Source organism: Cynocephalus volans, chromosome 5 (genome assembly GCF_027409185.1).
Source record: "Cynocephalus volans isolate mCynVol1 chromosome 5, mCynVol1.pri, whole genome shotgun sequence".
Classification (NCBI taxonomy): domain Eukaryota; kingdom Metazoa; phylum Chordata; class Mammalia; order Dermoptera; family Cynocephalidae; genus Cynocephalus; species Cynocephalus volans.
In genome coordinates, this window is record NC_084464.1 from 42,023,909 (window position 1) to 42,046,094 (window position 22,186).

Consider the following 22,186-nt stretch of genomic DNA (forward strand, 5'->3'; position numbering starts at 1 on the left):
AAAAAAGTGTTAGAGGTGTGCAAAGGAAACTTAGCTGGCTGTGGTTTTCTCTTTTTGTTTATTCAATAAACATTTATGGAGTAAGGCACAATGATGGGCACTTTGGGACCACACCCATGAACTAGGCATGGTATCAGCCTCCATAGTCCCTGCAGTCTGGTATACAGATTTAAAAAATGGAATACAGAAAGAGAAAATTAAATCAGCAGTATCCTGAATGGCAGATGTTGCCAAGTCACCACATAAAGAAGGCATATGTAGTTATAGTGTTATCCCAGAAAAAGTCATGCTCTGTCTTTCTTATTTAAAACTCAGAACAGATAGATATATTTGTTGTGAGCAATAATTAAAGTATCACATTTCCTTACTTTGGGTTGAAATTATTCACAGGTTACAAGTGAAAACATGACTTTTTTTTTTTTAATTGAATCATAATTGATTATACATATTTTGGGGATTCAATGTTGACATATGTTGATCAAATCAATATTACTAGTATGTATATTGTTACAAATTGTATTTATTCTTTATGCCCCTTGTCCAATCTCTCCCTATCCCCCTCTAGCTCCCCTCTCCTACCACTGATAACCCTAGATTTCTTCTCTCCCTCTGAAAGAGTAATGGTTATTCTGTTGATTTCTTGCCTAGGTGATCTGTCCAATGCTGAAAGGTGTGTTCAGTTCCCCCAATATTATTATAGAGCAGATGCTTGTGCTGTCACTCTGGAATGGGCTTTGTGGAGAGAGACATCCTCTTCTTTTCTTTGGTCTCTGCTGGTGATTCTCCTTGTGTCAATGCACTCCAATGGCTGACAGACCATCTGCATGGTGGTTGTGACATCTAGCCACTTTTGCAGCAGCCATGGTTACTGTGGTGGCTATGGTGGGCCACCCACATGGAGGTGATGTTTTTGTCATGCTCCTTGGCACTGGAGGTGTGCCTGAGCCAGAACTAATATTTTGTCTTCTGCTTACTTCTAAAATGGGAGAACTTCCTGTGGGAACCAGTACTTGAGCTGTGTGGTTGAGCTAAATTGCTGCTTTGCTGCTGTTTCCCTAGGGAAGACTTTCTGCGCAGCTCATGGTTTAATGGTTGACCTTATTGGTACTTCCAGCTCTCCTGAGACCGGGTACACCTAGGTTGTTTAGAAACTCTGATCTGGGCCTGAGTTTTTTCATCAAACTGCACCCCATGCAATTGTGTATTCCCAACCAGTCTCCTCTGAGTGGTCCTGCACTGATTGGTGGGTGGATTGGCTGTTCTTCCTTGCTGTGTCCCAGTGTTCTCCTGGTGGGCCCGTCTCCCCCACCACGGGTGCTCCAAACACTTCCCATGGGACAGGCCCTGTGCCAGTCCCTTGCAATGACTCACCGGCCTCTATTCAGAGGCCTCCTCTTTTTCAGCTGTTCTGGCTCCTCACTCCTGCGTGGGTCCATGGGAACCCTATCAGTGGTCTTGCTGTCCTGGAGGCCACCAAGGCCCTCTTCTCCCCTGCTGCCTCCAAGCAACTCCATCCTAAGGGCACAGCTGTGGCTTCTGCTGGCTCCTGCTCCATGTGCTCAGCAGCTCCAGCCTTAAAGCCACTGCAGCCCAAAATGCTCCAAGCAGTTTTTTCTTTCTTTCATCATGGCTTTTCCCCCTTCATGAACTCTGTAGGTCTCTCCTCCTCTTCCCCTAAACTTCAGCGGGCCCAGCTTGGCTGTTGTTACATTTTTATAGTTGTAAATTGGTTGATTTGTGTGAGAGAGTGACGCTGGGGACCATCTATTCTGCCATCTTGACCGGAACTCCTCTCTAAAGTTTATATTTTAAACATCTGTATATGCATCTTGTAGTGCATCAAGTCAAGGCTGAGCTAGGGGCCTCATTCCAGAAGGTGCAGACTTCCTTTCTGATTGGAAATAATTCATATTTTGTTTGACCTTCAGAGTGCTCATAGCCTTACTGGAATACATGGGCCAACATTTGTCCTGGCAAGGCCAGGGCAGTTTTTTTTTTTTTTTTTTTTAAAAGATGACCGGTAAGGGGATCTTAACCCTTGACTTGGTGTTGTCAGCACCACACTCAGCCAGTGAGCGAACCGGCCATCCATATATGGGATCCGAACCCGGGGCCTTGGTGTTATCAGCACCGCACTCTCCCGAGTGAGCCACGGGCCGGCCCCCAGGGCAGTTTTGAAAACATGTCTGATTAATTTTTTTAAAAGAAATGAATTATATGTAAATTTAGCTTTGTTGCTAAAATTCACCTCTCCACACATAGAGTTCACGTTGGGGCAAATAAAAAAGCATAGAAAACAAAAAGGCTACAGAAATGCTAGAGAAACCACTAATTTATGGTTCCTGCACATCTCCATCCCCAACTACAGCAGAAACACCTGGAAAAGAATGTCTGCCTCCTAACCTAGGGGTCCAAGGTCCTAGGTCTTGCTCTGAAAGTAATCACCTGGCTGACCTTGGGCCCACCACAACCCTTCAATTTCATCATTTGTAAAATGGGAGTAAAATTATTTGTTCTGCTAATCTCACATACTATTGTGAGAAACAAATACATTCATACAAAGACATTTTGAGGGCTGGCCAATTAGCTCAGTTGGTTAGAGGGCGGTGTTACAACACCAAGGTCAAGGGTTCAGGTCCCTGTGTCGGCAAGCTGCTAAAAAAGGGGAAAAAAATCCATATGGACACAAATTAGTATTTCCCTCATTGATTGGCATTCAAAGGTTGGTGTGTTATACCACCAAGTCCTTAGATGTGAGCTAATCGGTGGATTATTATTTCAGTAAGTATGAAATCTGTACAACTTTAGTAAGTGATTTTGGTATGTCATCCACAAAGAACTTCCAGGCATCCCTGTGTCTTCCCGTTGCTTTGTGTCCAACCTCAGAGCAATAACCTATTTTGACCATTAGATGGCACTAGTTACAAAGCAACTAGTAATCCCTTCAGAAATTGAGCATTTCTAAGGAGCAAACGCTTTTTCAGATTTTCTTGTTTTATAATTTTTTTTAAAAATTATTATTATAAAGGCCATATGCTCAGAGTAATAATATATCAAACAATGAGCATATTTTGAAAATATATCCAAAAAAGAAAAAAAAAGTAAATCTTCCATTTCTGGTAGCCTGGAGGCTTTCCTAACCGTGATATGAATACAGTAACGTATAGTCCTGGTTGTTAGGCAGAAAGCTGTACTGAACTAGTTGAAATCCCTTTAATGTTCCAAGACATTACATCCTGGAAGGACACCCCAGAGGATAACCATAATTAACTCAAAAACTCTGTGCCCACGTCTACTTCACCACACCCGTAGACACACACATATCCACATTCAACCCCACTCTCACATACTGTAAGGCCTCAATCCCTTCAGAGTTTAATAGCTCCTTCCAAACTCCTCCTCCTTCTCTGAGGGAATAACATTAACAGACTAACTAAGCTGGTTCAACTTTTGTGGTATTAGTAAGTCAGAAACTGAATCAACAGTTTCAAGAAGCTATTAAAAATCTTACAGTCACATACACAAATATATTAACATAATAGGGTTTATTTTCCTTCCACAAGACTTTTTCTGGGATAACACTATAACTGTTGCTTTCTTTATGTGGTGACTTGGCAACATCAACCATTTAGAATGCTGCTGAGAACCACCGGCAAATGGGAACCAAATTGTTCCACTTGGTTAAAATGGCTGTCATAAAGTTCATTCAACAAGAAAAACTAAGTGTGATTCAACTTGATTGTGTTTAATTTAAAAAATTCTGGACCTCAGCTTCCTCATCTGACATGGGAGGATCCTTGAGCAGCCCCCAGGGCTGGGTGTTGCCCAGAAGCACCAGTGTTCCCTGGCAGATACAGAGACAGATCGATCGCTGCGGTGGGAAAAACTCATGCATCCCCTTCGTGGAGCAGGAGGGAAGATGACACAGTGAGAAGGACTTGGGTCCAGCCCTCTGAGAGTGTTCTAAACTGTGGACATGGGCGTGGGGAATAGCTCTAAGGGAAGGGAAAAGTGAGAAGCATAGAGGTGCAATCTCCAGGTACCCCACCTTTGTGCCTTCTTGCTTTGCATTGCTTTGCTCCACGGATTTGTCACCCCACTTCCCCTGGGTAATGGAGATGCAAAGGATTACTCAAAGCCCATCTCTTCCGAGCAGTGACAGGCCCCAAAGTGGTTTATCTCCCACTGGAACCCTCAAGCGAGAGGGATACCTTCCTTGGGAAATTAACGCTGAACTGGGGTTCTCTTCCTGCATTTATTTTCCAGACCAGGAAGTTACAGGAAGAGAACAAAGGTGGGGTTTTAGTTTAACAGTATAGGCTGGTAACTCTCAGTGAAACAAGCCAGATGACATTCCAGTAGACAATTAACAAAGCTTGATTTTAGCAAACATTCCTTCCCACAGCAATCTCTCAGTGTCTTTACATAACAATCAGTTACTAGTCTGTCTTTGAGCCAGCAACCTGCTCTGCCACAATCTTATCTTGCAACAGAGACTTATAGCCTGAGGAAAATTTCCTGTCCTTGCAAGGTCAATACTTGAAACTTCAAGACTTTGGAAAACCAGGCTCTGTGAAGTACATATGTTTTACAGTACATTCCACAGTGCCTGGCCCCTGAAAAGCAACCAAGTGCAGATGCCTGAAGTCCCTCATAAGGATATAAAATCCTTAATCCAGAATTTGAGATTAAAAGTCAAAAATACTAACCTCATCTCTTTCCATGTCTTTGGTCCAAAAAAAAAAAAAAAAAAATACTAGCCTCATAGTTAAAAGCTTGGTGTGAACTAGATTAAGTAAAAGTGTAAATATTGACCTAGATGGGCTAGACATAAGAAGGTGCCTGAGGGCGAACCCACAGCTTGAAAGAGAGTGGAATACAAAGACTGGAGATCTAAAGGTGGGGGTTTTCATTTGTCATTCACTCTTTTAACAAACTTATTCCATTATGTATCCCTCACTATTCTATGCCCAGAAGGGTGCAGGAAAAACTAGCTGAAGTCCTGCCCTCGTGAGCTAACATTCCAAACACAGGTCCTGCACAAGAGGTGTGTTTTTTGAGAGCCAGACACAGGCCTAAGCATTTTATGCACCTTGTCTCACTTAACTCTCACATCAACGCCATAAGGTGGGTTATACAGATCCCATTTTTTTTTTTTTTTTTTTTTTAAAAGGATGACCGGTAAGAGGATCTCAACCCTTGGCTTGGTGTTGTCAGCACCACGCTCAGCCAGTGAGCAAACCGGCCATCCCTATATAGGATCCGAACCCGCGGCCTTGGTGTTATCAGCACCGCACTCTACCAAGTGAGCCACGGGCCGGCCCCAGATCCCATTTTAAGTTAAAGAAATCAAGGTTTCTTTAAGCTGTTTGCCCAGGGTCACAGGTCTTCCCACAGGACAGTGAACTACAGTCTGATGTGTTCATAATCCAGCTAGGAAGGGGTGAGCCTGGAATTTGCATCTGAGTGTTCCAAGCTTCTCTATATCCTGTTATATGTGAAGACATCAGGTCCTCCATGTTCTAGAATAAGGATAGATATTATGAATCCTGAAAAATTTCTAGAAATTCCGGACTACATACCGATCCCTTCACATAGTTTTCTCTGCTAGGGAAGGAAGAAAAAAAAAAAAAAAAAAAAACCTGTGATTGCCAGGCTCCAAGATGATCAGCGAAATGACAGTTGCCCAATTCCAAAATGGCCACCATAGCGTTTCCTTGGTGTCAGTGCGACGGCGTAGTGACTGAAGGGCCATCACCAGGTGGGAACTTCCAGGGACTGGGCCAGGTGCCCAAGTGTTCACCTGGGACTTCCTTCTCCTGAGCTATGGCCAAACAACATTATAGGCTGCAGGCCTCCCTAGTCCAGGCTGGACTAAAGCAGAAAAACGAAGTGGTCAGCGGCGGAAAAGCAGGTAACGCAGGGCAGTGGGTCTGAAGCGAAAGGGCGAGAAAGAGTTTGCTTGTAGGAACTGTCACTGCGCCGCTCGCAGGTGCCTCACTTTGGCCCATTTGTAATCACCGTCTTTTCTCCGCCCCCAAGGGCTCCCGGCAACCAATGCTCGGGGGTGAAGCCGTGGACGTCAGTTGTTGCGGGGCAGACTGGAAGCGCCTTTTGGCCTTCAGGAGCGGGATCCTGTCTGCAGCGAAGGTGGAAAATTGGAGGTGCCAGGGAGATAGAAAAGAGGCGAGGATAAGCGGGAAAAGATGGGGAAGGAACATTTATATACTTGTACCATCCTACAGCCGGGGAAAAACCGTAGGGTAATCTAGGCTAACCTCCCGTTCTTTGTAAACGTGAACATCCAGTGCTGGAAGCTCACTCCTGCAATCCATTCTCACCAAGGCTGGACGGCTCTGGTGGGTGGAGAGAAGATTCTTCTTTGTATTGAGCTGAAATCTGTCTTCGGGGTCTCGCGCCCAACTCTTTTGCCACACGAGGGCCTACAGAACAGCCCAATGCTTCTTCCACAAGACAGCCCCTAGCATTTTGATCAAAATCAGCACAAATCCATTCCTATTTCGCGGGGGGCGGGAGGGGGAGCAAGCCTAAGAGACTGATTCACTTGACTCGGAACGAGCCAAATGCCTTTCTTTTTGAAAGATAAAGTATTGGTGAATTTCAAAATAATAACAGGAAAGATACAAAAATGGGGGGGAAGGTTGATAGATAAAATTTAAACCTCTGGAAGAACATCATTGATGTTTTTGTTCTCTCTCTGTTTTTTTCCTAATTTTCTACGCTGTATGTATTACTTCTATAAATACACCGGCATGAAAGAGCAGCTCCTCCCCGCCTCACACAACATACATGCTCACACATGCTACAAGCCCTCACTTGCTGAGTTGCTGCATCAGACTGATGCAGATCAGTATTCTCATCTCTCCAGCGGACCTATGAAGCATCTGGCTACATGGATCAAAATTAGGCATTTTGCAGTCTATCAGTCATTGAGTCTGGTGAAATATCCAGACCAATTTAAACACAGAAATATTATAAAGGCAGAGTAAACTTTATGGGCATGTGATCAGAGCAGTCATACAGGGTTCCCTGCTTAGAAGGGGCACTGTGTTTAGGTTTTAATGCTCTGTGATCACTGTCTTGAAATTCTTAATAATTTTCTCTTTCAATTTGTTTTTTGTAAGTAAGGTCCCATGGGACAATAGAACATGTGCTGGGGGCTTGGAGCTTAGGCTCAAGCTTGGTCCTGCTCGCCACACCTCCCAGCCTCCAGAGGACTGGTTTTCAGTTGCCTGCTCCTCCACCTCTGCCACCCTCTGTGCTGCCTCCTCCCAGCAGGGGCCTGGGTGCAGGGAAGAGGAGGGAAGGGGTCAGCATACACATCACTCTTGCCAAGTGCAGAGACAGGGCCCCAGGCACTTGTGAAGGCATGCATTCCCCCCTTGAGTATCCCCATGCCAGAAAGAGTGTGACATTAAATAACAAAATCAAAAACAAAAATAAGGGCCTGGGCCGGCCCCATGGCGCACTCAGGAGAGTGCAGCGCTTGGGAACAAAAATAAGTGCCTGGCAGGTTAGCTCACTTGGTTAGAGTGTGGGACTGATAACATCAAAGTCAAGAGTTTGGATCTCCTTACTGGCCAGTTGCCAAAAAAACAAAACAAAACAAAATTTAAAAAACCAACAAAAAACCCCCAACCTCAGGGCCGGGACATGGCTCACTTGGGAGAGCGTGGTGCTGACAACACCAAGTCAAGGGTTAAGATCCCCTTGCCAGACATCTTTAAAAAAAAAAAAAAAACCCAACTTCAACAGGTCAAAAGTGAAACTTCAGAGGAAAGGAAAAGGCTTTTAGAACAAGAAGCCCCTCAAATTATGTAGCTGGCCCTAGTACACCGATAATCATTGTCAAATTATCAAAACCACGCTTTAACCTACTAAGCTAACCAGCCAGCCTCTTTGCTAAATTCTAAGAGAGAAGAGGTTGAAAATGATGGCCTGATACTCATTGACACGTGCCCTTGGGTAACATATAACTGCAATATAACTTTCACGAAGGCCGAGAATCTTGTCTGCTTCAGAGCCTAATATAAAGCGTGACACATAGCATTTGCTGTTAAATATCTGTTAATTTAAATTAATTGAAAACATTTTTGTTGCAATATAATAAAATAGATATTTTAAAAATTGAAGCAACCTAAATGTTCTGGAAAACTAGGTAAATAAGTATGTTACATTTATGCAATAAACTATGGTGTCGCTGTATAAAAGAACGAGGATGTTCTTTAGATACTAAGGAAGAAAGATTTCCATGATAAGTTGTTATTTATGTAAAAAGAAGGGGTGGGGGAACCTGTAAGTGCCATCTTCAGTTCTCACAAGCAGTGACTTTCTCCTGGAGCTCCCTCTAGTGGCCTATTTGCATATATGGAAGGTTTCAGAGAAAATAAAGGTTGGCTTTGGATGGCTGGGATATTTTCAAGGTGTGTTATTTTATAAGAATCAATTTTTTAAAGTACAAGAGCATTGAAGTGGACAACACAAGAAGCAGAACAATGTGTCTATTATTATTTGTGATAATGAACAACTAGTGTAAAAGTATATATTTTACACATATCTAGAAAAGTGTTTACGGGTAGTATTACTGGGTAACTACGTGGGTAAGCTACCATTTATTGAGCTCTTACTATCTCACATATGGACAACATGTTAATTAACATACACATTCAGTGTATTCAGAATATGTCACTTTGCATACATAACTGTGTGCATGGCCTGTTATTATACAGAACAAGAGATGCAGATTAAACTGAAATTGTTTAGGAGAGCAATTAGTCACACAAGAAGGCACTTGAGAACACTCGCCAGATCGCATAACATATGTTACACAAAATCAATTAAAATGGCATTTAAGTGCTGAAAGAAATGACCAGCTCTGATCAACACAGGGTGTTTCCACGTCTTAGACATCCACATCATGCTCCACACCCAGCAAAACCTGATGATGCTCCTGCACCCCGAATCTCGTAAATGGCAACACCATTGGCTTCATTTTGCTGGCAGCCCCTCTCCCTTTCCCTTGTGTACATCATCTTTGCCCAAAGACCATTTCATCCACAGGACTGCTTGCCACAGCTCCAGGGACCCACCTCTTTCAGGAGACTTGAGGCAGTTGAGGGCATGGAGGTGAGTAAGGGGAGCTCATCAGAGGCCGTGTGTGCTGTGGTTACAAGTGCCGGTTCTGCAGCTAGAAAGCCTGCTTTGAAATCCCACCTCTGCCACTCCATATCAGCGTTACCTTGAACAAGTTACTTTACCTCTATAAAACAAGGGTGGTAATAGTTTAACATTTGTTTTACTGATGGGAGGATTAAATGAGTTATGTGTGTAAACCACTTAGAACCATGGCCCATGGAAGCACTTAGTAAGAAGGTTGATTTTTTGCTTTTGTTTTTGTTTTTGTTTTTTAAAAATGCTGTGATTTCTCCAAAGTGGCTTTGATTGGCCAGCTCCTGACCCTCTCTGCTTCTCCGTCCCTCCACCCCCATCATAATCTCCCATGCAGCTTTTGACAGCTGGCCTGTTCCTGGACAACTGCAGTGCCCTTTGGCCCTGAAACCCTGCCCAAGAAAGCCTTTCATGCATACCTCTCCTACCTGAATTTGTGTCCTGGAGGAAGAGTGTCCCAGGATATCTCAGGTTCTGGAGAGTACCACTTGAGAGAAAGCCAGGGATGCACAGTGGCTCCTTTTCCCATGGGACTTATCGCTCCAACCTTGCCTTTCACCTACACAGCTCCAATGTAGAAACCCTGCATGTGCCCAAACTCTACCTGCCTTGCAGGGAAAAAGAATAAGAAAGCCCCAGACTCATCTGACTGGAATCTGTCCTTCTAGTCCCTTATGCCCATATAAGGGACAAAAGCAGAAATGTATATCCCAGTCGTGTTCCTACTCCTTGCTACCCAATCTAATTTTTTGTGTTGTCTAATATAATTGTTTGTGCTGATGAAAATGCTCTATACTGGTGCTGTCCAATGCAGTAACCACTAGCTGTGGTGCTATGCATTTGAAACATGACTAGTATAATCAAAACACTGAATTTTTAATTTTATTTAATTTTAATTAATTTTAACTTAGATGGCCACTTGTGGCTGGTGATTACTGTATCGGACAGCACGGCTTGAAATTGTTCATCCTTGTCCTTTTTTTCTTATTTGGTGAGGCATCCTTGCTATAAGATTGGGAAATATATTTTTGAAACTTGGTGCCAATGCTGGTCTCACCCTTGCAGTTCCCGTCTAGGGGTAAGAGAAAAGGTCATATTTCCATTCCAGATCTCCCTGTTAACACTGGAGGAAATCGGAGAAAGATGCCAAGACTGGGGACGTGTCCTGCATGCTGGCCTGTGTTGACTGACATGCTGCCGCCCTTGCCGATCTTCCTTCCTCCAGGCTTTCCTCTCTGAGCACAGGTGGCCATTGACTCCTGATGCTCCACTCATGACCTCCCTAAATGCATTCTTCAGGGGTAAGAAACTAACTAAACCCAAGCAACTTGTCACATATGTGAACATAAGAAAGGGAGTTTGGGTGTGCTGTAGGAGAGAGGGAGATTAGACATCAAGAAGGATGGTCTGGTAATCACAGTTGTGATACAATAGAAATAGGAAACAAAATCTAAATTTTCTTTCTTTTTTTTTTAACAGCCAACAGTTAAAGGAACTTTACAGATTCCATGAACGAGCCTCATCCTGACGTCCTCATTGATCAGTCCCTAGAAACCCAGTCAAAGGCTGGATCACCGGGAGGGAGTGGGGGAGCAAGGCCCAGTACCAGGCAGCCACTGCCCCGTGGCTCTGAGGGGGTGGGGAAGGCAAGCCCTGGTCATCCCCTTAGTCTGTAGCCCTTTTGTGTATGTGCCTGGCAAGGGCGATGTGGGACTGTTCCTGCAGGCACAGCTGCAGCAGTGGCCAGGGTGGAGGCAGGGCCTGGAGAGCACTGCCCTCCCAGATCCGTCCTCAGGCTTTTTCAGTGATAGGGGATATGCACCCCAAGCGCCTCTGCTTGGCCTGACCCCACTGAGGGGTCTCTGTCCCCAGTAACAGCAGAGATGGCAAGTTTATCGAACTCCTCTCTGCCCAGCTGCTTCCTCTCCCTCCTCTTCCTCCTCCTCCACCTGTCTTCCAGCTATGCAGGTAAGACATGTGTTTATTCTTGCCCGGGTGAGACTCAGAGGAGAAAGGCTAGTTCCCCAGGGCTCACTTCCTTAAATTGTCCTCAAATTGCCATGTGAGTTCTCTTTCTAAAACTTAGGTCTGCTGACATGGTTCCCCTTCACAGAAACCTTCAGTGGCTCCTTACAGCCATCAAAATAGAATCCAAACTCTTTAATGTGACTTTAACTCAAGGTTCTCCTTGAAGCAGCTCTTATCTGGCTTTCCAGTTTTGGTTTTTCAACTCTCAAATGGGGATAAAATACTAACAACCTCTTGGAGTTGCTGTCAAGGTTAGATGAGATGAGGTATGTAACATGCTTAGCAGTGCCTGTGCATACTAAATCTCAATAGTGTTTGTTGAATTATATTGTCCTGTCATGTTTGAGAGTTTGCTTGGCATAATCAGGCACCAATAAGTTTTTATAGGGGAGCCCTGCTTTCATGTGCAGAGGAGAAATAAAAGAAACCTGATTGATAGAGACAGCCCAGTCCATCCACTCTCCCTGGGGAAATCTTTCCACATACCACATGGGAAAAAGACTGGGAACATGGTCAGAGCAGGGTCTAGGAGCTGCAGTGAGGTTGAATGTACAGAGGGAAAGAGCCATCCCCAGGGTGGAAGATCTCAGAGGAGAATTTGGGGAAACAGTGTAAGCAAGGACAGAGGGCTGAGAAGTGGTGGAGAGGCAGTTTAAGTGGATGGAGTGACAACAGTAAGACCTCTGAGGGGAGAACAGGGATTGATTTGGGTATATGCTCAAGAGGAAAAAATTTACCCCTCCCTGGTTCTAGAATTTCATTTAAAAATCGAGGGTCTTCTTTCTTCCCTGTTTTGAAGCAATTATTTCCACGACATGCTTGTTTGTCAAGTCTTCCTCTAATCTTGTCTCTTCTCTTTGGTGTCTTGGACAGGACAGTTCAGAGTGATAGGACCAAAGCACCCCATCCGGGCTCTGGTCGGGGATGAAGTGGAATTGCCATGTCGCATATCTCCTGGGAAGAATGCCACAGGCATGGAGGTGGGGTGGTACCGCCCGCCCTTCTCTAGGGTGGTTCATCTCTACCGAAATGGCAAGGACCAAGATGGAGAGCAGGCACCTGAATATCGGGGCCGGACGGAGCTGCTAAAAGAGACTATTAGTGAGGGAAAGGTGACCCTCAGGATCCGGAACGTAAGGTTCTCAGATGAAGGAGGTTTCACCTGCTTTTTCCGAGATCATTCTTACCAAGAGGAGGCAGCCATGGAATTGAAAGTGGAAGGTAAGGAGTGTCACATAAGGTATTATCTGTCGGGTGGCCAAGACCTCCCTCTGAGACCTCAATCATTCTCTCAATTGAGATGAGATCCTTCAACCCAAACATCTCACTCCTGGGAATCAATTCCACAGACATAGGAGAGTACTCCAAAAAGTTCATGGAAAAACAGAATTAAAAGATAATATGAATCTTACCATGAACTCTTTGAAGACCACTCATATATGCATCAGTAAACAGTAACTTACATGCTCATGGCTGTCTGTTGCATCATTATTCAGAGTGAAAGGAGATTGGAATCAAAGTCAGTGCCCGTGAGTAGGGAAGTGGCTACATGAATGACGGTATCTATACCATAAATACTAAGCAGCCAGTAAAAAGATGGTTTCAGAGCTATCTCAGATGGCTTTGAGGCATTCCATGAAGTATTGTTGCGTGATAAAAGCAAGCTACAGAATGCAGAGAACAAAAGACCGTGTGTTTGTGAGCGTATATATCAGAGAAAAATATGAAAGGCCATCCATAGGAAAGTAAATATGAAGAACTTTGCAGGAAGAGGAGAAAGGAGGGAGGATAGGAGTGTGATCTAACCAAAAAATAAAAAAGAAGAGCTCATAATTATCCATATGATCATAGTTATCCATTCATATGAAAGCATGCATAATACGTACATCTGTGGGTACATGTAGAGAAATTCTTTTTTTAACTTTAAAAAAGGAAAAGAGGGCCAGCCCGTGGCTCACTGGGAGAGCGTGGTGCTGACAACACCAAGTCAAGGGTTAAGATCCCCTTACCGGTCATCTTTTTAAAAATAAATAAATAAATAAGTAAAAGAAAAAAGAAAAGAAAAACCAAAATGGAAAAGGTGAGAAATGAAGGCAGCAAAAATGCAAGAGTCAATTTCATGCCATGAAAGATAATTAAGTATTCAAGTGGACTTTTTCCCTTCTGTGTTTTGCTTTTTATTTGTTATAAACAAGGATATTATCCCTCCCAAGTCAAATTGATCAAATCCTGTTACAATGAATTCCTCGGTTGGTGGTATTTTGTTAGAAAGGGAATATTACTGAAAAGCACATTCCTGGTAAAGCACAGTCCAAGTAAATAAACAAGTAAAGCAAATGTCTGAATATAATCACAGAAAGAAAGAGATGTCACCTGTAGGTTTTACATCTGCTGCTTTCGTTCTCCAGAATTTCATTTTCAGTATGTTTTATGTGATATGTGATTTGGGAGTTTATTTTTTCTTCTATCCCAGGATGGTTAAGAAGCGGACAAGGTGGAATGGACAGGGGTGGGGGAGGGGGCAATATTGAAAGTTCATTGCTATTTAATTGAAGAACAAAAATGTTCTGAGGGCCGGAGCCTCAGATCCTTTCCTTTCTCTCCTCCCTACCTGCAGTGCAAACACCAGACAATCCATCACTTCTGTATCTCTGGGGTGAGGGTGACTGCTGCAGTGTTGGGACCAGCAGAGGGCATTGTATGCAGAATAACAAAGCACTGTTTCTAGAGACAGACTGCATATGAAAATAGCTTTGTGTGTCATGGAAAGTTCTTCATACAGCAGTTCACACTGGGGAATTTTTACCATAAAGAAGTCTGATAGTGAGGACCTTGCCGGTTTGTAGATTTACCTCCCTCCTGCTCAACTATTTTCTAGTTCAACAACTGCCTCAGGGGAGAAAGTTTTCGCTTGGGTTGGTTTCTACATTCCAACCCCCTCCGCCTATCTCTTAGTCTGCATGCCTAAGAATCTAAAAAAAAAAAAAATACTCTTTTACAAGTAAACAAGGGACCACTTGCCTAGCCTGGGGAGCCAGGAAGCTGAGACAAATATAGAATAAAATGCCATAACTGTATTATTGTAAGTTTCAGGTGTAATTACCTCCCCTCTTTCCCTAAAGAGTTTCTGATCTCTCTCACACCTTTTTTTTTTTTTTGTCATTTTTCTGATTTTATTACTAGTTGTCTCTAATCCTTTCTTTAAACTCTCCTTTATGGGCCGGCCCGTGGCTCACTCGGGAGAGTGCGGTGCTGATAACACCAAGGCCCCGGGTTCGGATCCCATATAGGGATGGCCGTTTCGCTCACTGGCTGAGCGTGGTGCTGACAACACCAAGTCAAGGGTTAAGATCCCCTTACCGGTCATCTTTTTTTAAAAATAAATAAACAAATAAATAAAATAAAATAAAAATAAACTCTCCTTTATGAAACTTAAATTCATATACAAAAGTAGAGAGAATTTTATAATGAGATGCCAAGTACCCACAGTGGCTGCAGCAGTTATCAAACCAAGGACAATCTGTCTCAGCTGATCCCCCCATTACCACCCTCCCTTACTGATTTGCTAAGGCAAATTTTAGGCAAAATTATCATTTCATTGCTAATGCTCAAGAATGTGTGACTCAAACATAAGAACTCTTTTTTAAAAAAATAAATGAATAACCACAACACTATTATCACATTTTTAAAAATTAACAAAAATTCCTCATTATCATCAAAGATCCAGTCTGTGTTCAAATTTTCCTGATTGTTTCATAAATATATTTTTATAATTGGTTTGTTTGAATTGGATCCAAACAAGATCCACCCATTGGTATTTGCCCTCAGGCTTTCCTACAGTCTGAATTTTGCTGACTGCACTCCCAGATTCCCAGTTCTCCACGTTAAATACAAGGTCTTGTATTTCCTGTAAATAGATAGATCTGGAAGCATGTTCAGATTCAGGTTTGATTTATTTTGACAAGTATACTTCATAGTTGATACTATATGCTTCTTATTGCTTTACATCGGGAGGCTCTTAATGTCTGCTTTTCTCTTTATTTATGATCTAGTCCTTTGTGAAAGTATATAATTTGTGCAAAAAAGAAAAGAAAAAAAACCACCTTAAGTATGTATCTGCTAAATCACATTGCTACAGGTAAATTCCAGCATGAACTTAAAAGTAAAGTTTGCTGCATTTTCTTCTGGGGAACACAATAACGGAGAAGAGCCTTAGGCTGCAGCTTGAAGTATACCTGAGAAACCCACCTAGACCAGATTAATGTGGCTAGCTGTGATTTAATCCCTACCTTTGGTGGCAATATCCTTATCTAGCCCCCCTAAAGCAAAGAACAAAATGAAAAGGGCTGCAACAGCAGCATGGTACATCGAGATCAGACAGATGGAGCTTTTGGATACTGAGGAGCAGATCTAGAGTGGGAAATGGATGGGAGCCAGAGCTGAAGATCATCCCTCCCTCATTGCCTGTCCTACTACACATCTGGTCAGTTACCAAGTCCTATGGATCTACCTTCTTAAAGGCTCCAGAAGAGGGGTGCTTAACTTTTTTTATGTGTCATGCACCCCTTTGGCAGACTGCTGAAATTGATGGGCCTTTCTCAGAAGAATGTTTTAAATACACAAAACATTTATACTGAATACCACTATCAAAATATTAAATTACAAGAGATAGAGTGGCCCTAGTAATTAATGTGACTTCAAAATAGTGATAAAAATAAGTGATATTTTGAGATTTCTCTAACAATTCTAATGTGATATGAAAATATTTGTGATTTTATGGGCTGGCCAGTTAGCTCATATATTAAAGAACAGCCTTGTAACACTGAAAGTCGAGGGTTCAGATCACTGCACCAGCCAGCCATGAAAAAAAGAAAAAGAAAAAATACATATATTTGTGATTTTTATTGATGATAAAAGTCAGTTTCTGTTCATTTTATTGTGGTGTTTTGCCTACAAACTACAAAGGTAGTTAAAAGAAACACTAAATTTCAGTTTAAAGGTTACTGAGAATTTATCCGTATTTTTTTTTCCCAATTTTATTTTATGGATCCCTTGACTTCCTACACCACTGCTGTCTGAGTTCAGGTTCATGTTGGTTTTTTACCTGTAACTGTTACCATGGCCTCCCCTCCCTCCCTCCCTCCTCCAGACTAGTCTTGCAATTGGTCGGTAAATCTGATCTGTCACTCCTCAGGTTGGAATCCTTCAGAGCACCCCTATGGTTTTGAAGACCAGATCTAAGTACCTTAACTGGGTCTCAAAACTCCCCAAGCCTCGACCAATACATAACCTTGACTTTAAACCACTAGCCCTTCCTAGAAACAAACCCACTTTTCCTTCAAGGCTAAGCTCAGATGTCAATTCTGTGTCACCTTCTTTGAATTTTGGTGATATCCATTCCTTTATTCAACCCGATTTACTAAGCCCCTGGCTGTGCTGGGTGTTCAGAGTACAGCTCTGGGCAGCATCGGTTCTGCCTTTCAGATCCCTTCTACTGGATCAGCCCCGGGGTGCTGGTTCTCATCGCGGTGCTGCCTGTGCTCCTCCTGCAGATTGCTGTGGGCCTCATCTTCCTCTGCCTGCAGCGCAGACTGAGAGGTATGGGGCAGAGGGTGGGTGGATCAGGGTCTTCCCCTAAGTGAACTGGCCTCTGAGAGCTAGGTCAGTTAACATTGATTTTTGAGTGACTTCTGGGTTCCAAACTCCATAGCGACAAGTTTTACATTTTACTGAATGCTTTCATATGGATAATAGGACCTTGCATTTCCCTATGAGGTACCTCTGATATAAAATAGCCCCACTTTAAAGAGGAGGCAACTGAGGTCGGGAGTGTTTCAGTGACTTACTGAAAGTGACACATGTAAGCATCAGAGCTCAGGCCCTGCACCATACCTAGCAGCTTCATGCAACTGGGAGAGTGTGAGCTTCAAAGTCAGACAAGTCTAGGCTTTTAGGAGTTTTAAATATACTGAAGTGAAAGTCCCTCCTGTTACAGGGGGACAGTGCTCAGCTCCTGGCTGAGGCTCCCCAAAATTGATATCAAATTCACAGGTCCAGCCGCCTGCCCCCAGACAAAAGAAAACCACTGAAAAGCCAATGTTGGTGAAAATGGAAGTCAGTCTTTATTCAGGAATACCAGTGACCTGAGGAGAGATGTTGAGCTAACCTTATCTCTGGTAAACCTGAAGGACAATGGCCAAGCTACAGCCATCTACAAGACAGTTTACCAAAAGGTTTATAAAGAGGGGGATGAGAGAACGGACTGTGAGAAAATGAAAAGCAGGAGGAGGGGCACGTGAGCAGTGAGGGCCTCACGCAAGGTCTCAGGTGCAAAGTCCCACCAAGACTCCATCTGGTTCCTGCTCCTGTCCTTATCTTGGAGTCTGGGTAGTACATGCAAGTCTGCAGCTTCAAACTGGCTGGAAAACAACTTTACATTCATGCAAATAATGTCATCTTGCCCCATAACCAAGGTCCAAAATATCAAATAACCATGGGAAAAGAGGGAACTCAGAGAAATACATGCCAAGGGGGGGGGGGAAGCTGTCTTTTTAAAATCTTTTAGAGCACATGTGGTTTTAGGTCCCAACATGGCTTCAATCCTGCTCACTCCAACACTACCACAGAGTAGGTGTTCAAAAATTGTTTCCTCCTTCTTTTCCATTCAACACTGAGGACTCCAGTTCAACTGTCCGTGAAGCTCCTCTTTTGTGCCCAGAGTTTCCATTTGGAGCCTTTTTCCCCCACCAAGTGTTCTCCCCGACACCAAAACATGAAGGACCTTCACTCTCCTAAGAGCTTAAAGCAGCAGCGAGGGCTGGGGCATGTGGGAGGGGGCAGGTATTGATGGGATCAACAACGGGGTCCTTTCTCTTGCTTTGATTTCATCCCAGATGCTTGGTTACCTATTTCTCCCACATGAAAAAGTCCTTTAGCCCATATGGCCAAGTAGAAAAAACCTGAATGATGGAGTTAGGTAGACTGGGTTTGAATCCAATCTCAGGCACTAAACTCTGAGCAAAATTCTTAGGTTCTCCACTACTTAGCACCTTGTCTGTCAAGTAGAGATAACATCCTCCCTCCTAAATTGTAGGAAGGATTAAAGCAGATAATGCTATGCAAAGTGCCTAGTACAGAGCCAGACACAAAGTAGCTGCTCACTAAATATTTCTTTCCTCCCTTCCTCATTCAGCTAGAAAGTGGCTTTAGATTTACAAAGTGACAACCCAGCAGGGAGGAGTGGCAATGGGAATAGAGAACCAAGAAAAGGAGCTTAGAGCAGTGGGGGAGAAAATAAGATCTTATGATGGTTTGAGGTGCTGCTATTTACTGAGGCTCTTGGCATTCTTTATTCCAGTATTTAATTCAGAAAACCGCCAGGAAAAGAGCCTGAACTCTTGGCTCCAAATCCAGTGCCCTTCCAACTCTCTCCTAAGGATGCTCCCAGGTTGCAGAGAAGTAACCTGCACAAAGGCCTAGGGCGCTGGGTTTGGAAGGGTCCCCACCTAGTGCCAGTGCAGGAACTAAAAATGTTGCCTTTTTCTATTTTAGGAAAACTTCGAGCAGAGATAGGTGAGTTCCACACACCCTCCACCCTACCCCCCAATTCTTCCCTTTTGGTCTTCGGTATAACTATATAGACATTTTCTCAAACCATCTCTGCCTCTCTCCCAATACCCTGAGCTCCTTTCGGGTGAGAAATTCACTATTTAAAATTCCTCCAACCAGCTGAGAATTGTAGACATTCTCAGTGCTCTCCTGCCTTCAGCCAGGGTAGGGGTAAAGTCCTGCAGCTTCCCTTCCTCTAACGTCTATCAGGACTAGAACCAATTTTAACAAAGACTCAGAGGAGAAAGAATCCCCTTTGACTGCCCCACTAAGTCCATTTTCATATGTTCCTCTTTCAGAGAACCTCCACCGGAATTTTGGTAAGTGCTGGTATATCCTGGCCCTCCTGGGTCAACTTGGTGTTTCACTCAGGTTCCAGTTGCCTGCGGGAACAAGGACCCCTGGCTCCAGGTTGGTCCCCTCCCTCCCTTCCTCTCTTTTTCTTTCTTTAAATAAGTTGTCATTTGCATCTAGGATTGGTAAGATAATAGCAAATACTTATATACCCCTTTTATGTGCCAGGCACTTTACTAACAGCTTTACAAATGTTAATTCCTTATGCACATTATTTCTTTTCGGGAATTACGAAAACGAGGTAAACAGATCCTTTGCACATAAACTTGGTGTCTAGTTGGAGAGGTGAAATATATACTTGAAGTAACAGAACAAAGCATATATATATTATCTACTGTATGTGCATGACGGAATGAGTTTTACACACAACTAATCAGAGAAGGCTTCTTGGAGGAAGAGTGAAGCCACCAAGCCCCACAAGAAAGTTGACTTTTCAAGGATATGGTCTCTGCCTTTTTTGTTCACTGCAGATTGCCCAGTGCCTACAACAGAAGGGCACTCAAATATTTGTTGAATGAAAGTTGCAGAAGAAATTATAAGAGGGAATCAGGCAGAGCACAGATAGTCCTTGCTCTGAGCAATCTTTCTGAATGGCCTGTCCCCCTGAGGCTGTAGGTGATCCTACTCTGCTCTCCAATTTATGACATTGGATCAGCATGCAGACCCCCCCCCCCCCACACACACACACAGTCTTTGAGCACCCAAAGAGGAGGAACAGAATCTTTTGTTTTGGAGGATTTGAATATCAAAGGTCTTAACTCTCTTGTACAATGATCTCTTCGGCAGTCTGGTAAAGTCTAATGGACCCCTTCCCAGAATAGTGTTTTTAAATGCACACATAAAACATATAGGATTATGGGGGGGGAACACATTGTATTGAAATAGTTATCAACATATAAACAAGTTTGTGATAGAGTAACCTATTTCTTTAAATAACAAAAGAAATGCATCACATAACAAAGTAGCAGCAAGTCTAATAACTTGTAATTTCAAAATATTGATTAAACATAAAGTTATTTCAAGATTTCTGTAACAACTCTAATGGGAATCAAAGCATCTGTGGTTTCCATTGGTGATAAAGTCCCAGGTGCTGCTGTACTATGGTTTTTGCTTATATTTTTAATGGAAGAAAATGCTAAATCCAGTTAGAGGTTAGTGAAAATAAAGATGTAGTGCTATTCTCATCAAGGCTTTCTAGATTCTGTCCCCAGAGTCCTTTGGGTTCTTTAACCGAAGGTTAAGAAACTCAGTAAGAAGGGTGGATGGGGCAGGAGGGCAACACATGTTAATCCTGTTTGTTCTGGATTGAACAATTCAGATCCCCACTTTCTGAGGGTGCCCTGCTGGAAGATAACCCTGTTTGTAATTGTGCCGGTTCTTGGACCCCTTGTTGCCTTGATCATCTGCTACAACTGGCTGCATCGAAGACTAGCAGGTGCAGTGGCTGGGCACTGAGCAGTTGGGGACCAAGTCAGCCTGGGAAACAGAGAGGAGCCTGGATTTCCTTCCTTCTCTGTCACCCTGCCCAATCCCAGTCCTTAGAGAAAATGTGAAGAGAACCACTTACTGAGATCTGTGGGGTTCCTCAGTGGAAAGGGACAGGTGGTCAGTTCGAATGTCCAGAGCGAGGATGTGGGGGAGGGAGCTAGTCCTCTTCCACTGACCACTTATTTGTTTCTTTGTTTTCAGGGCACTTTATTGAAGAGCTAAGTAAGTTCTCTTTTCTTTCTATAAGCTGAAAACAAAAAGCCAGGAAAGGGAGCAACAAGCAACAAGAGGAAGAGGGAGGCTATTGAGGAATCACAATCCCAAATGAGAGGCGGGAGAGCCTGGTGGAGGGAGGACCACTCCAGCGAGGTAGACGGGAAGGAGGTCAGCTGTTAGGGACAAGTTCACAGGTGGCAGAGAGGGAAGCTGGCGACGCACCCCCACCTCCTGCCTGATTCGCTCCACCTTCAGTGCCCCTCGGCAGGAACCCCGCTCCAGGCGGCCTCCTCCCACTCTCTATAGCAGCCGCCCTGTGCCTTTCCCCCAGGACTAGCCACTGAGGCAGGCACAGAGGCAAATGACCCCAAAGGGCTTTTTGTCTTCCTGGTTCAATGGTTTCACAATAGAAACTGCTGACATAGATTTTTCAGGTTATTTTCTCCTTTTTCTAGGAAACCCCTTCTGAGTGACGTCGCATCTTCGCAGGGCTGGAGAGCCTGGTTGTCTCATCCATCAAGTTGCACACTCACTGGCCTCTCTGCAATGGGACATTCCAATCTGCACTTCCAGGAACACTCTGAATTCCAAATAGAATTGATTTTCCATCTTCTATGTCTACCTTTTCTCTTCTTTGTCCTTTCCTCCTTTCCCCCTTTTGCTACCCACATCTTTCCACTCCTTTCTCTAATCTTCCATCTGGAAGCCCTCTCTGGCTAAGTTCAGGTGGGTGCCCCTCTCTCCATTAGAGGACCCCTGTGCTGGAGAATAACAGACAGGAGGGTCTGCCATGAACTGGACACCAGGAACCTCCTCACTGCAAATTACAGCACACCAACTTTGCAAATGCTTGTTTCTTCTTCCAAAACCCCAGCAGTGACTGGGCAGAGCTGAGAGCTGTGGAGGGTAGAAAGAATAGAAAGAGCCCAAACATGAGAGAGAGCTGAGTGAGCTGCAGAGAGATGATATGCGGAGCCCTAACCAAAACCTGGAGATGGGCAGAAACCCACCAAAAACTGGCCAGAGCTCTATCTCATCTTGGCAGCCAACTAGAAACTAGGGAAGCAAGGGATTTAAACTGGGCAGCACATCTGTTTCAGAATGTTCTCTTTCCCCTTTTTGGCGGGGGGTGACTGGCTGGTAAGGGGATTGGAACCCTTGACCTTGGTGTTAGGACACCTCACTCTAATCGCCCAGCCCCCTAGAATGTTTCCCTTCTACTTCCACATCTTCCGGGGGTCCCCCAGTCTCTTCTCTTACCCTTTTTCTCCCATCTTCTTACCTGTCAGAGCGCCACTCTTTC

General features: G+C 43.8%; 1 protein-coding gene across 3 annotated transcripts; it reads left to right on the forward strand.

The window, feature by feature from the left end:
• Window positions 1-11,072: 11,072 nt before the first annotated feature.
• On the forward strand, window positions 11,073-21,603 carry MOG (myelin oligodendrocyte glycoprotein). Of its 3 annotated transcripts, XM_063097506.1 has the most exons (8): window positions 11,073-11,157; window positions 12,091-12,438; window positions 16,702-16,815; window positions 18,769-18,789; window positions 19,125-19,145; window positions 20,498-20,614; window positions 20,869-20,885; window positions 21,571-21,603. In XM_063097506.1, exons 1-8 carry the CDS (start codon window positions 11,073-11,075, stop codon window positions 21,601-21,603), a joined length of 756 nt encoding a protein of 251 aa, XP_062953576.1. The 3 variants fall into 3 exon arrangements, with proteins under 3 accessions (XP_062953576.1, XP_062953577.1, XP_062953578.1); XM_063097507.1 differs by lacking the exon at window positions 20,498-20,614; XM_063097508.1 differs by lacking the exons at window positions 20,498-20,614; window positions 20,869-20,885 and having other exon boundaries at window positions 21,575-21,603.
• Window positions 21,604-22,186: the final 583 nt, after the last annotated feature.

Coding starts and splice junctions, on each gene's coding strand:
- MOG (XM_063097506.1), top strand. CDS start 11,073: ATGGCAAGTTTATCGAACTCCTCTCTGCCCAGCTGCTTCCTCTCCCTC. Junction 18,790..19,124: donor AAAACTTCGAGCAGAGATAG/GTGAGTTCCACA, acceptor TTCCTCTTTCAG/AGAACCTCCACCGGAATTTT. Junction 19,146..20,497: donor GAACCTCCACCGGAATTTTG/GTAAGTGCTGGT, acceptor TGAACAATTCAG/ATCCCCACTTTCTGAGGGTG.